At 38.8% G+C, this 13619-nt stretch overlaps 1 protein-coding gene across 7 annotated transcripts in view; it reads right to left on the bottom strand.

Moving 5' to 3' along the window:
- Positions 1 to 279: 279 nt before the first annotated feature.
- Camta (Calmodulin-binding transcription activator) overlaps positions 280 to 13619 on the bottom strand; it is a 193649-nt gene continuing 180309 nt past the window's right edge. For 6 of the 7 annotated variants that reach the window (XM_089729407.1, XM_089729409.1, XM_089729408.1 and 3 more), the window contains 2 exons: positions 2333 to 2437; positions 280 to 1809 (listed from right to left, as the gene is read on the bottom strand). In XM_089729407.1, the coding sequence (XP_089585533.1) occupies positions 1731 to 1809; positions 2333 to 2437 (184 nt within the window). In that variant the 3' untranslated portion in view covers positions 280 to 1730. Of the gene's footprint in view, positions 1810 to 2332; positions 2438 to 2618; positions 2644 to 13619 lie in introns of all 7 variants that reach the window. The other variant, XM_089729404.1, reaches the window with a different exon arrangement.

Genomic DNA, 13619 nt, shown 5'->3' with positions numbered 1-13619 from the left:
GCTACAGCTACTGACTAACTTACCCTATCGACTAACTTGATAAGATCTTTTAAAATATAAGAATTCAGAAAGAGGAAACATTAATTATTAGTTAGTTAGTTTTTTTTTTTTTTTTTGTCTATATTATAAACGGCACACAACCATATTTTTTCCATTAAACGCTATTTAATTACGGCATTTAGCATTCGTTTAGGATTTGGAAAAACGAAATCTATCTAATTTTATTGATAAAAACGTTATTCGAGGATTAATCTCGTTTCAATGTAGGAACTGGGATGGGTGTAAATTAAAATGAGAAATTAGTTAATGATGAATCTCATCCAAAACAAGTTAAGAAAAGTTAAAGATTTTGTATTACAGTTAATAATTAAAATTAGAAACGTGTAGATGGGTTAAGCTTAACCCTCACTCATGCCGTTAGCAATTACAACATTGCTAACACGCTGCCAATTATTTACCACTCGTGAACACATTTCACATTACGTACATTTGCCTTCAGAGACACTGAAACTGATTACTGTACGCGCCCAATCGAAAACCCGCCAGAACTCTTTGGGTTGAAATACATTCATTATAATCGGCTGGGCCACGAGCATCCTCAAAAACTATTATAATAATACAAAGATTTAATAATGAAGCATCAAATCAACGATAAACCTAAAAATAAATAAATACTAATTAGGCTGAAACTATACGTTAATATTTCGTCCACTTTCATTTAAAACTAACGACATTATTAATTATTCTTTTTTATACTTAAACTCGATAAAATCTCAAAATACTCACAGCTCGGATTTATTGTATAATACGCTAAGTGCATCTACGTTACAAGAACAGTGGAAATAGATTTTTTTTTTTATAATTTGAATTTGTACTTAAAACTACGACTACACCTAAACTCCGTCACCGTAAACATAGAATCTAATATCCACGACTTGACCATCTAAAGATCAAAGCAAAACATCAAAACTTCAACCAAAGATAAAACCATTGAAATGGGCTTATTGGAATGCTATTGACGATTGGCGTAAGCAAAATTCGATTTACGTTTAATTAAATTAAATTAAATTCAGATAACATAGTCAAGATAACACAGCCAATTCGCCATCGATTTCAATTTTAAATTTTGCGTTTACCCACAAAATACGATTCCAATAAACGTTCTAAAACAAATATCTCAAAAATACATTTTGAAAATATAAATACATTAAAATTTATACTAAATATAACCCTGTCTATGACCTGAAGAGTTCGAAATGAAAAGGGAAAAACTCTGAACAAGTCATCTCTAAGGAAAGGCTAAATAAAAATAAAATTAAAACAGTGGTATTTTCTAAACAACTCCATTGGAGATGGAAAATATTAAGGATGCTTAAAAATTTAACTACACATTTGATATTCCAAAAGAAGGATCAAAATTTAAAAAATAGACAAGGCTTGAGTTATTTCACAACTCTCGAGATTAAAGGACCTGTTTTGGAAGTGTATCTGTCACCAGAAAACAGTCGATGAAGAGCTCAAAACGTTAACTTTGCAATGCTTGAATATTTGTGATTCTAAATCCTATTAAGAAAAAAGTTTTAATAAGAAACTAGTGAAAATGAAAGTATCGAAGGACTAGTCTAATCTAGAAGAGTAGACTACAAGAGAAAACGGCTAATGTGGTGAAGTATTAAAATAAAGGGTATTTATTCCCAGGTCAAAATAACGTTGGTATTGTAATTTCCTGGTCACATCCTGAACAGAAGTTCAAGCAACAGTTCTTCGTCAGCGTTCATAGGAGACTCCGGTGCTAAGTAATCCACAATCCTAAAACCAACCAAACGAAAAACATCCAGTTAATGTACCTAATGTTTTTAATATTATTTAAATAACCTAAAGAGTCGTGGCAATATGAAGAATAAAATTGGTTTAAAGCATAAATATGTATTGAATATATTGAGTGACACTTCCTTTTTATGGTAATTTGATAAGAATATTCAAAGATATTGTTTATTCCTTTTATTTTATTAAAGTTTTTCAGTCACTTTTCTTATCTCTATAATTTATAACACAGCATTATGATAAAGATAAAAGTTATTTGTTACTCGTAAATTTAAAGAATAACTCGTTTTATTTTATTTTAATGATATCATTCAATGATTTCAATTTTTTGAATAATTAGTTGAGAATGAATCTTAAAATCTTAAAAATCTATGTCCCTAGGTTAACCGGTCTGAGCATTGGGCGTACTTATCGGGCGTGGTTGGTGTATTGGTAATGCGCTAATTAGATGATAATGAATCTTACAAATCTATGTCCCTAGGTTGACCGGTCTGACCATTGGGCGTACCTATTGGGCGTGGTTGGTGTATTGGTAATGCGCTGCAATGAGTTTCGGCGGACATCCTGCGACAGCCGGACCACCTTCCCGCTTTCGGCTCGTGCGTTCTGTAACCTAAAACAAATTTACTAATCTTAGTAAAACTTTCAACTTCAACACCAATTTTTATGCAAATATTAATGAAACAACAAGCACGTCTTTCGAGTTTGTAACTTTGGACAAAACGGAACGAATTAAACAGATATCTAAAGCTTCAAATCAAAATATTCACCGACATCATAATAATATGACTTACGCTAGTTGTGAATTCTTCCCACGTACTAAGAGCGGCGTGAAAATAAAAACATATGTTAAATATAAATTTAAGTGTCTACTTTATTAATATAGTATATAAACTTTTATTAATAGTTTTATTATTCTTATAATAACAGAACATAACATAGATTGTTAAATTAATAATTTCAGAGAAACATACAAGCTGTGGGCTAGCTCGTAAATTTTGCACCTTTACTGGTGCTAGAAAAATATAAATGTACAAATTTATTATTCTACAATGTTGCTTTATTTTAGTTTCAATTTGTAAGAATAAAACAGCACGATTAAATACAAAATGGTGTTTCTGGAAACGGTATAACTGAAATGAGTTAAAAATCCTCAAATGTCGACTAAGTGTTGTTACTGTTAGAAAATCCACTAGACTAAAGAAATTTAACATGATCTGCAGTAAACCAAGTTTTTGTTTTAAGACTCTAAAATTACCAATTATTAAATTCACTGAAACATCCATTGTCCTAAATCCACTCAATGTTAATTAGGATGTTTATTAGTTAAGTGGATCGTGTAAACAAGAATAGCCGACATTCAAACCGAGGACATTTCAAAAGCTAACAATTCAATATGAAAATCAGCAAAGTTTCCGACTTTAATATTTACGAAAGCCTTAAGACCTTCAAAGCTTAAACCACGAAGCTTCCTAATTTAATAGAACAGTCTAGAAACTTTTAAACAATTTCATATTTTAAGATCCTGTTATCAAAGGAACAAAACAACGGAGCCTGTAAGAATTAAATTATTTAAACGCAATGGTTTCGAAAATGAAAATGTTTCATTCATAAAGCAATGCAAAGAAAGGGTTTTGGTAAGTTCTTAAGAGATTTAAATACAGCCCAGTGAGCCAAAAATAATTTAACTTGTGCCCAAAAGGAGAAATTTGGAAAGGTAATTCTCGGGAGGATATTCTACGTCAATACGTAATAAATACTGATTAATATAATAAATGCATTGTCGACTTTCACTGAATTAATCCCAACGGTACAATTGTAATATATTTGTTATTTGTGTCAGGGACATGTGCCAGATGATACGATAATTATGTTGAGGTCTTAATGCGAACGGAGTTTATCAAACATTACATGCGATGAATTCTTATCGTTACATGAGGAAAAAAGACACAAATGGAAATATTAGAAAGAAAGAGAGAGATGTAATCAATACCGTAACTTAATATAACCAAAGATCTCATTTTTCCCCCTACCAATTCGCTGGTAATCTAAAGGGCTAGGACAGCTAAGCGCGGACAGCCCACGGACTCAACCAGAGAATTTGCTATACTAAGGGGTTGATTGCTTCCCGCTTCCGTAGGTTTAACCCGCGATTCCCTACAAGTGACCCCTGGGTGGTGCAAAACGGGAGCCGAACACATAATCGGTGGTAGGACTTGTCCGACTGGCTGGCGACCACCCTCCAACTAGAGTCCGCCGCCAAATAGCCTAGCTGTGTTCCGGCGTGTGGGTTGGAGAGCCAGTTTTATTCCTTCCCTTTCCTCTTCCTTGTTCGGGGTGAATCTTGATGATGCCTGGAACATGCGGAGCAGACGTGCGTGCGAGCTCGCGGGACGTGATTGTTTGACGGGGGTATAGGGAGACCCAGTGAAACGGTGTTCGCCGCCGCCCGCCGGTCAGTTGGGGACCTGAACCCGGGTGTCTCTACTAAACTCCGCCCCGGGAAGCTGTCCCGCCAACCGGTGTAAAATCCTGCCGTGCGGTCGTCGTGCCGGAGTCGGAGACCGGAGTGGATCCCGGCGATCGCACGCAGGGTGGACTGGGGGCCCTTCCATGCCCTGCGTCAGTCTCTCACGCAACCCGTGGTCGAGCACGTACTGTGTTCCGCGCTTTATTCAGGTATCGTCATGATTTCGCTTCGAACTTCCTACCCCACCCATTCCCACTCTCCAAACAAAAAAAATCAAACATGACAGTACAAAAAAGGAAAAGGGTTTTGTCGGCGATGCCCCATTCCACATTTAATGTGGATTTCAGCAATGTAAGGGGCCTACACAGCAACCTCGACGCCGTACACCACCATCTTGAGACGGCGCAGCCTGCCCTCCTTTTTCTGACGGAGACGCAGATATCTGCTCCGGATGATACTTCGTACCTTGAATACCCCGGCTACGTATTGGAGCACAACTTCCTGCGTAAAGCCGGGGTGTGTGTATTCGTCCGGGCTGATGTCTGTTGTCGCCGTCTACGAGGCCTCGAACAACGGGACCTGTCCCTCTTGTGGCTGCGCGTAGACCATGGGGGTTGTACCCGAGTCTACGCGTGCCTGTACAGGTCCCAGAGCAGTGATGCAGGTTCAGCTCTGATAGAGCATGTGCAAGAGGGGACTAGCCGCGTGCTTGAGCAGTACCCATCTGCGGAGGTGGTGGTTCTTGGAGATTTTAACGCTCACCACCAAGAGTGGTTGGGGTCCAGAACCACTGACCTCCCGGGTCGGGCTGCCTACGATTTCGCCCTGGCCTACGGCCTCTCCCAGCTGGTGACACAGCCCACCCGTGTCCCAGATATTGAGGGGCACGAGCCTTCTCTGTTGGACCTTCTGCTGACCACCGATCCAGCCGGATACAGTGTGGTGGTCGACGCTCCGCTCGGATCGTCTGATCACTGCCTTATCCGTGCTGCCACACCACTCTCTCGTCCTAGTCGTCGAACGACGACCAGGTATCGAAGAGTTTGGCAGTATTTGTCAGCAGATTGGGATGGATTGCGTGAATTTTACGCATCCTACCCATGGGGGCGGTTCTGCTTTTCCTCTGCTGATCCTGACGTCTGTGCGGACCGTCTTAAAGACGTGGTGCTCCAGGGGATGGAATTGTTTATTCCCTCCTCTGAAGTGCCCGTTGGGGGTCGCAGCAGACCCTGGTATAACAATGCCAGCAGGGATGCTGCACACCTCAAGCGGTCCGCATACGTGGCATGGGATAATGCCAGGAGACGTCAGGACCCTAACATCTCAGAGGAAAGGCGGAAATATAACGCCGCTTCCAGGTCCTACAAGAAGGTTATTGCCAAGGCGAAGTCGGAGCACGTTGCTAGAGTTGGCGAGCGACTAAAGAGCTATCCCTCTGGGAGCCGTGCTTTTTGGTCGCTCGCCAAAGCCGCAGAAGGAAACTTTTGCAGGTCTAGTCTCCCACCACTGCGAAAGTCCGACGACAGTCTGGCCCATAGTGCGAAAGAGAAGGCTGACCTTCTGGTCAAACTCTTCGCCTCGAACTCGACCGTGGACGACGGGGGTGCCACACCACCGAACATCCCCCGGTGTGATAGTTCCCTGCCGGAGATCTGCTTTACACAGTGTGCAGTCAGGCGGGAACTCCGACTCCTGGACGTCCATAAGTCGAGTGGGCCAGACGGCATCCCCGCAGTGGTTCTGAAAACGTGCGCCCCTGAGCTGACGCCTGCGCTAACGCGTCTGTATCGCCTCTCTTATTGCGCTAACAGGGTTCCGTCTTCATGGAGGACCGCCCACGTCCACCCTATCCCCAAGAAGGGTGACCGGTCGGACCCATCGAGCTATAGGCCTATCGCGATAACTTCCTTGCTTTCCAAGGTGATGGAGCGAATAATAAATATACAACTCCTGAAGTATCTTGAAGATCGCCAGCTGATCAGTGACCGACAGTACGGTTTCCGTCACGGTCGCTCAGCTGGCGATCTTCTCGTATACCTTACTCACAGGTGGGCTGAAGCCTTGGAGAGCAAGGGCGAGGCTCTTGCTGTGAGCCTTGATATCGCGAAGGCCTTCGACAGGGTCTGGCATAGGGCACTTCTGTCGAAGCTACCATCTTACGGAATCCCCGAGGGTCTCTGCAAGTGGATCGCTAGCTTTTTGGATGGGCGGAGCATCACGGTCGTTGTAGACGGTGACTGCTCTGATACCATGACCATTAACGCTGGCGTTCCACAAGGTTCGGTGCTCTCCCCCACGCTTTTCATCCTGTATATCAATGACATGCTGTCTATTGATGGCATGCATTGCTATGCGGATGATAGCACGGGGGATGCGCGATATATCGGCCATCAGAGTCTCTCTCGGAGCGCGGTGCAAGAGAGACGATCTAAACTTGTGTCTGAAGTGGAGAACTCTCTGGGGCGAGTCTCCGAATGGGGTGAATTGAACTTGGTTCAATTTAACCCGATAAAGACACAAGTTTGCGCGTTCACTGCGAAGAAGGACCCCTTTGTCATGGCGCCGCAATTCCAAGGAGTATCCCTGCAACCTTCCGAGAGTATTGGGATACTTGGGGTCGAGATTTCGAGCGATGTCCAGTTTCGGAGTCATCTGGAAGGCAAAGCCAAGTTGGCGGCCAAAATGCTGGGAGTCCTCAACAGAGCGAAGCGGTACTTCACGCCTGGACAAAGGCTTTTGCTTTATAAAGCACAAGTCCGGCCTCGCGTGGAGTACTGCTCCCATCTCTGGGCCGGGGCTCCCAAATACCAGCTTCTTCCATTTGACTCCATACAGAGGAGGGCCGTTCGGATTGTCGATAATCCCATTCTCACGGATCGTTTGGAGCCTCTGGGTCTGCGGAGGGACTTCGGTTCCCTCTGCATTTTGTACCGTATGTTCCATGGGGAGTGCTCTGAGGAATTGTTCGAGATGATACCGGCATCTCGTTTTTACCATCGCACCGCCCGCCACCGGAGTAGAGTTCATCCATACTACCTGGAGCCACTGCGGTCATCCACAGTGCGTTTCCAGAGGTCTTTTTTGCCACGTACCATCCGGCTATGGAATGAGCTCCCCTCCACGGTGTTTCCCGAGCGCTATGACATGTCCTTCTTCAAACGAGGCTTGTGGAGAGTATTAAACGGTAGGCAGCGGCTTGGCTCTGCCCCTCGCATTGCTGAAGTCCATGGGCGACGGTAACCACTCACCATCAGGTGGGCCGTATGCTCGTCTGCCTACATGGGCAATAAAAAAAAAAAAAAAAAAAAAAAATAAGTCCAGCAAGAGTAGTACTTTACAAAATCTACCACCGGATCGGAATTCAGAATCGCGACCCACTAACAAATCTGGCGAGAAACATAGTGGGTTAATATTATCTATTAATGACGATGTTAAAAATTTGACACGCCTACGACACGTACGTGTAATATGGAGATTCCATTTGGGATTGTTTTGAAATGTATTGTGTAACTATACCACTTGTATTATTATATTTTTTTTAAATCTGCTGTTTTTGTGCAGTGGTCATAGAAAAGTGAAATAAAATCATGCCAAAAGTAATGGGGCAGGAGATCGATAACTTAAAAAGTATAGTTAAATACTATATTTACAGGTTACATCGAAATGTATGACGTCACATATCTCCTGGTGTTGTATGGTTACATAATAATATGACTATAATACATAATATTATACCGTCTCTTCGTATGAGGTCGAACTCAATTATGTAATGGCTGTCACACTCAACCACCCAAACCACATGATGTTTTCATCCCAAATTTATAATACATATTTCAGTAGATATGATAAGATGGCGAATGAGATAAAATTGTCAATAGAAATTAAAATAAAAGTGGTCTACACTATGAGAATAAAGTGGAATAAGAATTGAGAATAAATTAATTACACTATGAATATTGTAAATTAATATGAATATTGTAACAAAGTAGCATTCCATCGCTCAAAGAAAATAGTACGTACTTTACTGGTGGTAAGACCTCTTGTGAGTCCGCGCGGGTAAGTACCACTGCCATGCCTATTTCTGCCGTGAAGCAGTAATGCGTTTCGGTTTGAAGGGTGAGGCAGCCGTTGTAACTATACTGAGATCTTAGAACTGATATCTCAAGATGGGTGGCGCATTTACGTTTTAGATGTCTATGGGCTCCAGTAACCACTTAACACCAGGTGGGCTGTGAGCTCGTCCACCCATAAAAGCAATAAAAAAAATTTTGATATAACTAAATGAAGCCAAGTGAAAGAAAATTTCCGGCTTTCTTATTAAAATTTGGTAAAGTTAGAAGCCACCGAATCGCCGAAAGTTCGGCTTGTTCGGTCGTTCATTATAATAACGGCGTATCAATGGATATTAAGAAGTTTGATATTTGATCGGGATCCGACGGCTAGCGAATGATGATAGCGACGGTTTTATTTTTATTCGGAGGGTTTTTTTTACATATTATTTGGATGACAACTTGAAAAGTGATCTGAAATGAGTACCACTTTGTGTTGATTGAATAACGAATTACGATAAACTAACGTTGGATAAGAAAACTAATATGAAGACTAAAAATAACAAACTAGAAATAAATCATCTAGTTATTTAAAACAGAGACCATAAAAACCTGATATCTTTGTAAACGCTTATTGTATTTATGTAAAGGCTTAAATAAACTGGGCGTAATGGGTTGAATGTGATGAGAATCTGTTAGTTAAGAAATTAGACTTAGAAAACTTGAAGTAGAATTGTTGTTCAAGATAACAAAGATAGCAAGCAAACCACAGCTATACTGAAGTGACATGGTTAACACTTTATGATTCTCAAGCCTCATATTCGGGAGAAAGCTAAGCGGTATTAATTCTCAGTGTAGACTAATCTATCCATACAGTTTTACGGCCCCATGGCGCAAAATCGAAAGAAGTTTTTAAAATAACATACGTGTTCCAAATTCAAAATAAAAAGCTGAAAAAGTTTTTATGTAACAGTATTTATGGCCAGACTAGTTATACGAATAGAGATATTGACATATAGCCACAAATCAAATGCAAATAAATAAAATCGAATACGGATAAGCCTACCGACAGAAGATGGGTAAAGATGTAGTGCACGCACCGTATCAAACATTATTTGATATTTTTATACATTTCTTCCGACAAAAGATATAAATCATATCCTTATATCCCCTGCGCCATTGAAAAGGGCTTTGGCTGCTACATAATGGAGTCGGCATATGAGTTTCTCTGAACAATTTGGGGAGTTCCTTTTACACACAAACAGAATAAATTGGGAAAAAGCGGTCGCATAAATTTGAGTTTCACCCTTTTTAATTTAATTCGTTCCCAATATCGGGGCAGGATGAACGCGAAAACTTCTCCACTGTTATATTTTTATGAATAATTACGTAACTCTCACTTCTCACTCTGAATGGATTAACTTTGAATCAAATGACATACTGGGTCCAAATAATGTTATAAAGGTAAAAAAAATACGAATTTCATAACTCTGACTAAATCTCACGTTTATTTTTGATTTAATATTACTAAGTAAATAAGCCAATCGCGGTAGGCAGCGGCTTGGCTCTGCCCCTGGCATTGCTGAAGTCCCTGGGCGACGGTAACCACTCACCATCAGATGGGCCGTATGCTCGTCTGTCTACAAGGGCAATAAAAAATAATTGTAAAATTGTTGACAATTATAGCTATCCTCATTATACTATTTCTATATATACTATATCACAGCTATTGGCAGCAAATTGTTGATGCAAAAAACAAAATAAGACATATGTAGGTATTACCAGGACTCGCTATTTTTCAAACTACATGACTAGTGATAAACTAAACCATAAATAATCCTGATTTAACTTTATTAACTATTAATGAAAACAAAAAATCTCCTAAATCGCCATCATTACAGGCAACAGCTACTTTTAGACATTTCAAACTTATCTCGACCTAATATCAAATCAACTATAACAGACATTTATAAATGAGAGTTTCTTTATCCATCTATACCTAATTTTCCAGTATCGTGAGCAATTTAGTACTGTGTCCTTTCGATGGACATGTAATAAAGGTGGAAAGGAAAAATCAAGATGGATCTTGATTTCGTTGAGTAAGCTTCATCGCGAGGTCACGATATTCAAGGACGCTATTATGTGGTTCACTCAACTGTACTGAATATGAATATGTGTCATAATATACAAACGCGGTCAAATGTGCTCAAAGATTGAAATTCAAGTGGGATGGCCACGTAGCATGAAGAAAAGAATTAATGGTGGTAGGACGTGTTCTGAGTCCGCACGGGTAGGTACCACCGCCCTGCCTATTTCTGCCGTGAAGCAGTAATGCGTTTCGGTTTGAAGGGCAGGGCGGCCGTTCTACTGTTAAAAGTGAGACCTTAGAACTTATGTGTCATGGTGGGTGACGGCATTTACGTTATAGATGTCTATGGGGATTATTTTTATGTATTGTATTATATTTATTCAAATTATTTTTTTCGCACTAAACATTGGGTTCAACGTCCTGCGAATAATTTGTCACAGCGATAAGCTTTATTTAAATAAAAGAAGAGAGTTTGTCGCTTTTTTTTAACCCATTTCCCTTTCATGTGCTTATCGTCTAGACTAATGAAAGTTAATCAAAATATTTGGGCCTGAGAATATCCTACATTGTTTCGTCTTTATTCTATTTCCTAAATATCAAAACTTGTGGATATGAAAAAATATTTTTTTTTTGCTATAAAATTCTTGGAAGTCATATAGCTTTATTTCGAAAACTATAATAATTGAAAAACAAAGGACCAGAACTGAAGTATATCATCATTTAATTTCAAATCATACATAATAAGTAAACCTGATTTGAAAAAGTACATATTTTGTAAACAATTACGGTCATAAGAATTCAGAAGCAATTTTAAATTTACTCTAAAGAAATTGCTAGATGTTAATTATTTATTAGATTATTTATTCTTGAATATTTAAGTTCTCACAATGCTAAATAACCCAAAATGAATTTATTTTTGTTTTAATTCAATGCCTGATTAACAATAAAACCAAAATATACATACATAGCTAACGAAAAAAATATATAACTAAAGACAAAGGCTTGCATTTAATTTTATTTATAATAAATCAGAAGAAGGAACAGTTATTTTACTCATCGATAATATTTCCTTTTACACGACTATTTGGTCCGGTCTACAAATAAATATTTAAGAAACAATCTTCTCCAATACAATAACCATTCTATTTATGAAGACTACAAAACACGAACAAATAAATTTGATACATTTCCCCTCTTTCAAATTGAATTTTAATCTATGACTAGCTGACCCGGCAGACTTCGTAGTGCCTCAATCGAGAGGTCAAAGAAAAGAGATCAAATAAGAGACCTAAACTTTTGTATAAAATAAACTTAAAACAAACAAAAGGAATCCGTCCGACGGGGGACACATCAAAGGGAAAACAAAATTGTTGTTTTTATCTAATTCCGAGCATTTTCATATTTATCTACCTTTTAAACCTTCTTTGGACTTCCACAAATTTAATAATTCAAGACCAAAATTGGCCAAATCGGTCCAGCCCTTCTCGAGTTTTAGCGAGACTAACGAACGGCAATTCATTTTTATATATAGAGATAAAAGATAAAATATAGGTAGTTAAATCATGAAAATTCAGGCTGGTTCTATTATGTACAAAAATCAGCTTACATCAGGTGCTGTTGTTTTTATTATAATATTATTAAAATTATGATGAACACAATTGACATCAACAGAACGACGCAGAAATTCTGACAACTACATAATTTTTGGTCTCAATTATACTCATATATATTATTATGTACTTTTACAGTGGACGAGTTAATTTTTCAAGTTTTGTTGTTCCGATGAATTAAGATTAAAATCGAAATTACAACTTATTAACTTCCATCAAAAATAAGTATTAGAAAAAGGGGATACTTAAAAGCATTGGAATACGGGAACTATACGACAAACAATACACCAAAAATTTCGACTCTTAATATACAATATCCAATACATTTGTATTTAATGACTATTTAATTTTCTTCTGTATAATTAGTTGTATTTGTATTTAATTACTTATTACTATTTTTACTGGTGGTAGGACGTCTTGTGAGCCCGCACGGGTAGGTACCACCACCCCGCCTATTTTTGCCGTGAAGCAGCAATGCGTTTCGGTTAGAAGGGTGGGGGTAGCCGTTGTAACTATACTGAGACTTTAGAACTTATATTTCAAGATGGGTGGCACATTTACGTTGTAGATGTCTATGGGCTCCAGTGACCACTTAACACCAGATGGGGCTGCGAGCTCGTCCACCCAACTAAGCAATTAAAAAAAAAATCTTCAAAACTTTCATCCGCATTATACATGCAATTATCAATAATAAATGGAGAATACAATCAAAGATTTAGTTGACAATCCGAAAAAAGTAGAAAGTATCGAATAAAAAAAGATTTGGCAATAGCTACGTTATCTAAGTGCATTAAACTGATATTTTTTCTAAACGCACCAATATTTTTCAAATAAAATCGGATAGTTGAGTTGGATCTTTATTGAAACTAATTCTAATTAAATTACACAATAAATTAACAGGAAAACTTGTTACATTTTCGTGATATATTTTATTCATGAGCTTTATTTAAGCGGTTACGTAAATTATAAATTAGAAGATAATATAAGTAAACCGACGATATTGGGAACTCTCATTTTCATAACGTTATTATACGAGCATTTTTAACACCACAAAAAAGAACCTTATCTAAATACTAGCGACCCGCCCTCGCTTCGCTTCGGAAACATTAAAACACACATGAAACCAAAAAAATAAAATACTTTTTTTTTTAAAAAGTAGCCTATGTTCATCAGGGACAATGTCGGCTTCTAATGGAAAAATAATTTTTCAAATCGGTCCAGTAGTTTCGGAGCCTATTCGAAACAAACAAACAAACAAATCTTTCCTCTTTATAATATTAGTATAGATACATAAATCTCAAATTGTGTTGTGTTGAAATGTCACGAAAGACCTGTTATTATTATGCATCAACTCAATAATTTTACTAAAGCATCCTCTGTAATTTTTTTCGACCTGGCGGTAATGTTACCCAAATGTAGTCACTTTGTCACTGCCGCTTGTCTCGCCCGCACGTAAGTGATTATTATTATTCACTTGTCGTGGCTCGGTTCCAATGTTTTTTTAGGGCCCCTGGTGGTAGGTTTATTGGTGTTAGGACCTCACGTGAGTCCGCACGGGTAGGTACCACCACCCCGCC

Source organism: Bombyx mandarina, chromosome 08 (genome assembly GCF_030267445.1).
Source record: "Bombyx mandarina strain Sakado chromosome 08, ASM3026744v2".
NCBI classification, from domain to species: Eukaryota; Metazoa; Arthropoda; class Insecta; order Lepidoptera; family Bombycidae; genus Bombyx; species Bombyx mandarina.
The sequence above is the reverse complement of the archived record's forward strand: the minus strand, read 5'-3'. Positions and strand labels throughout refer to the sequence as shown.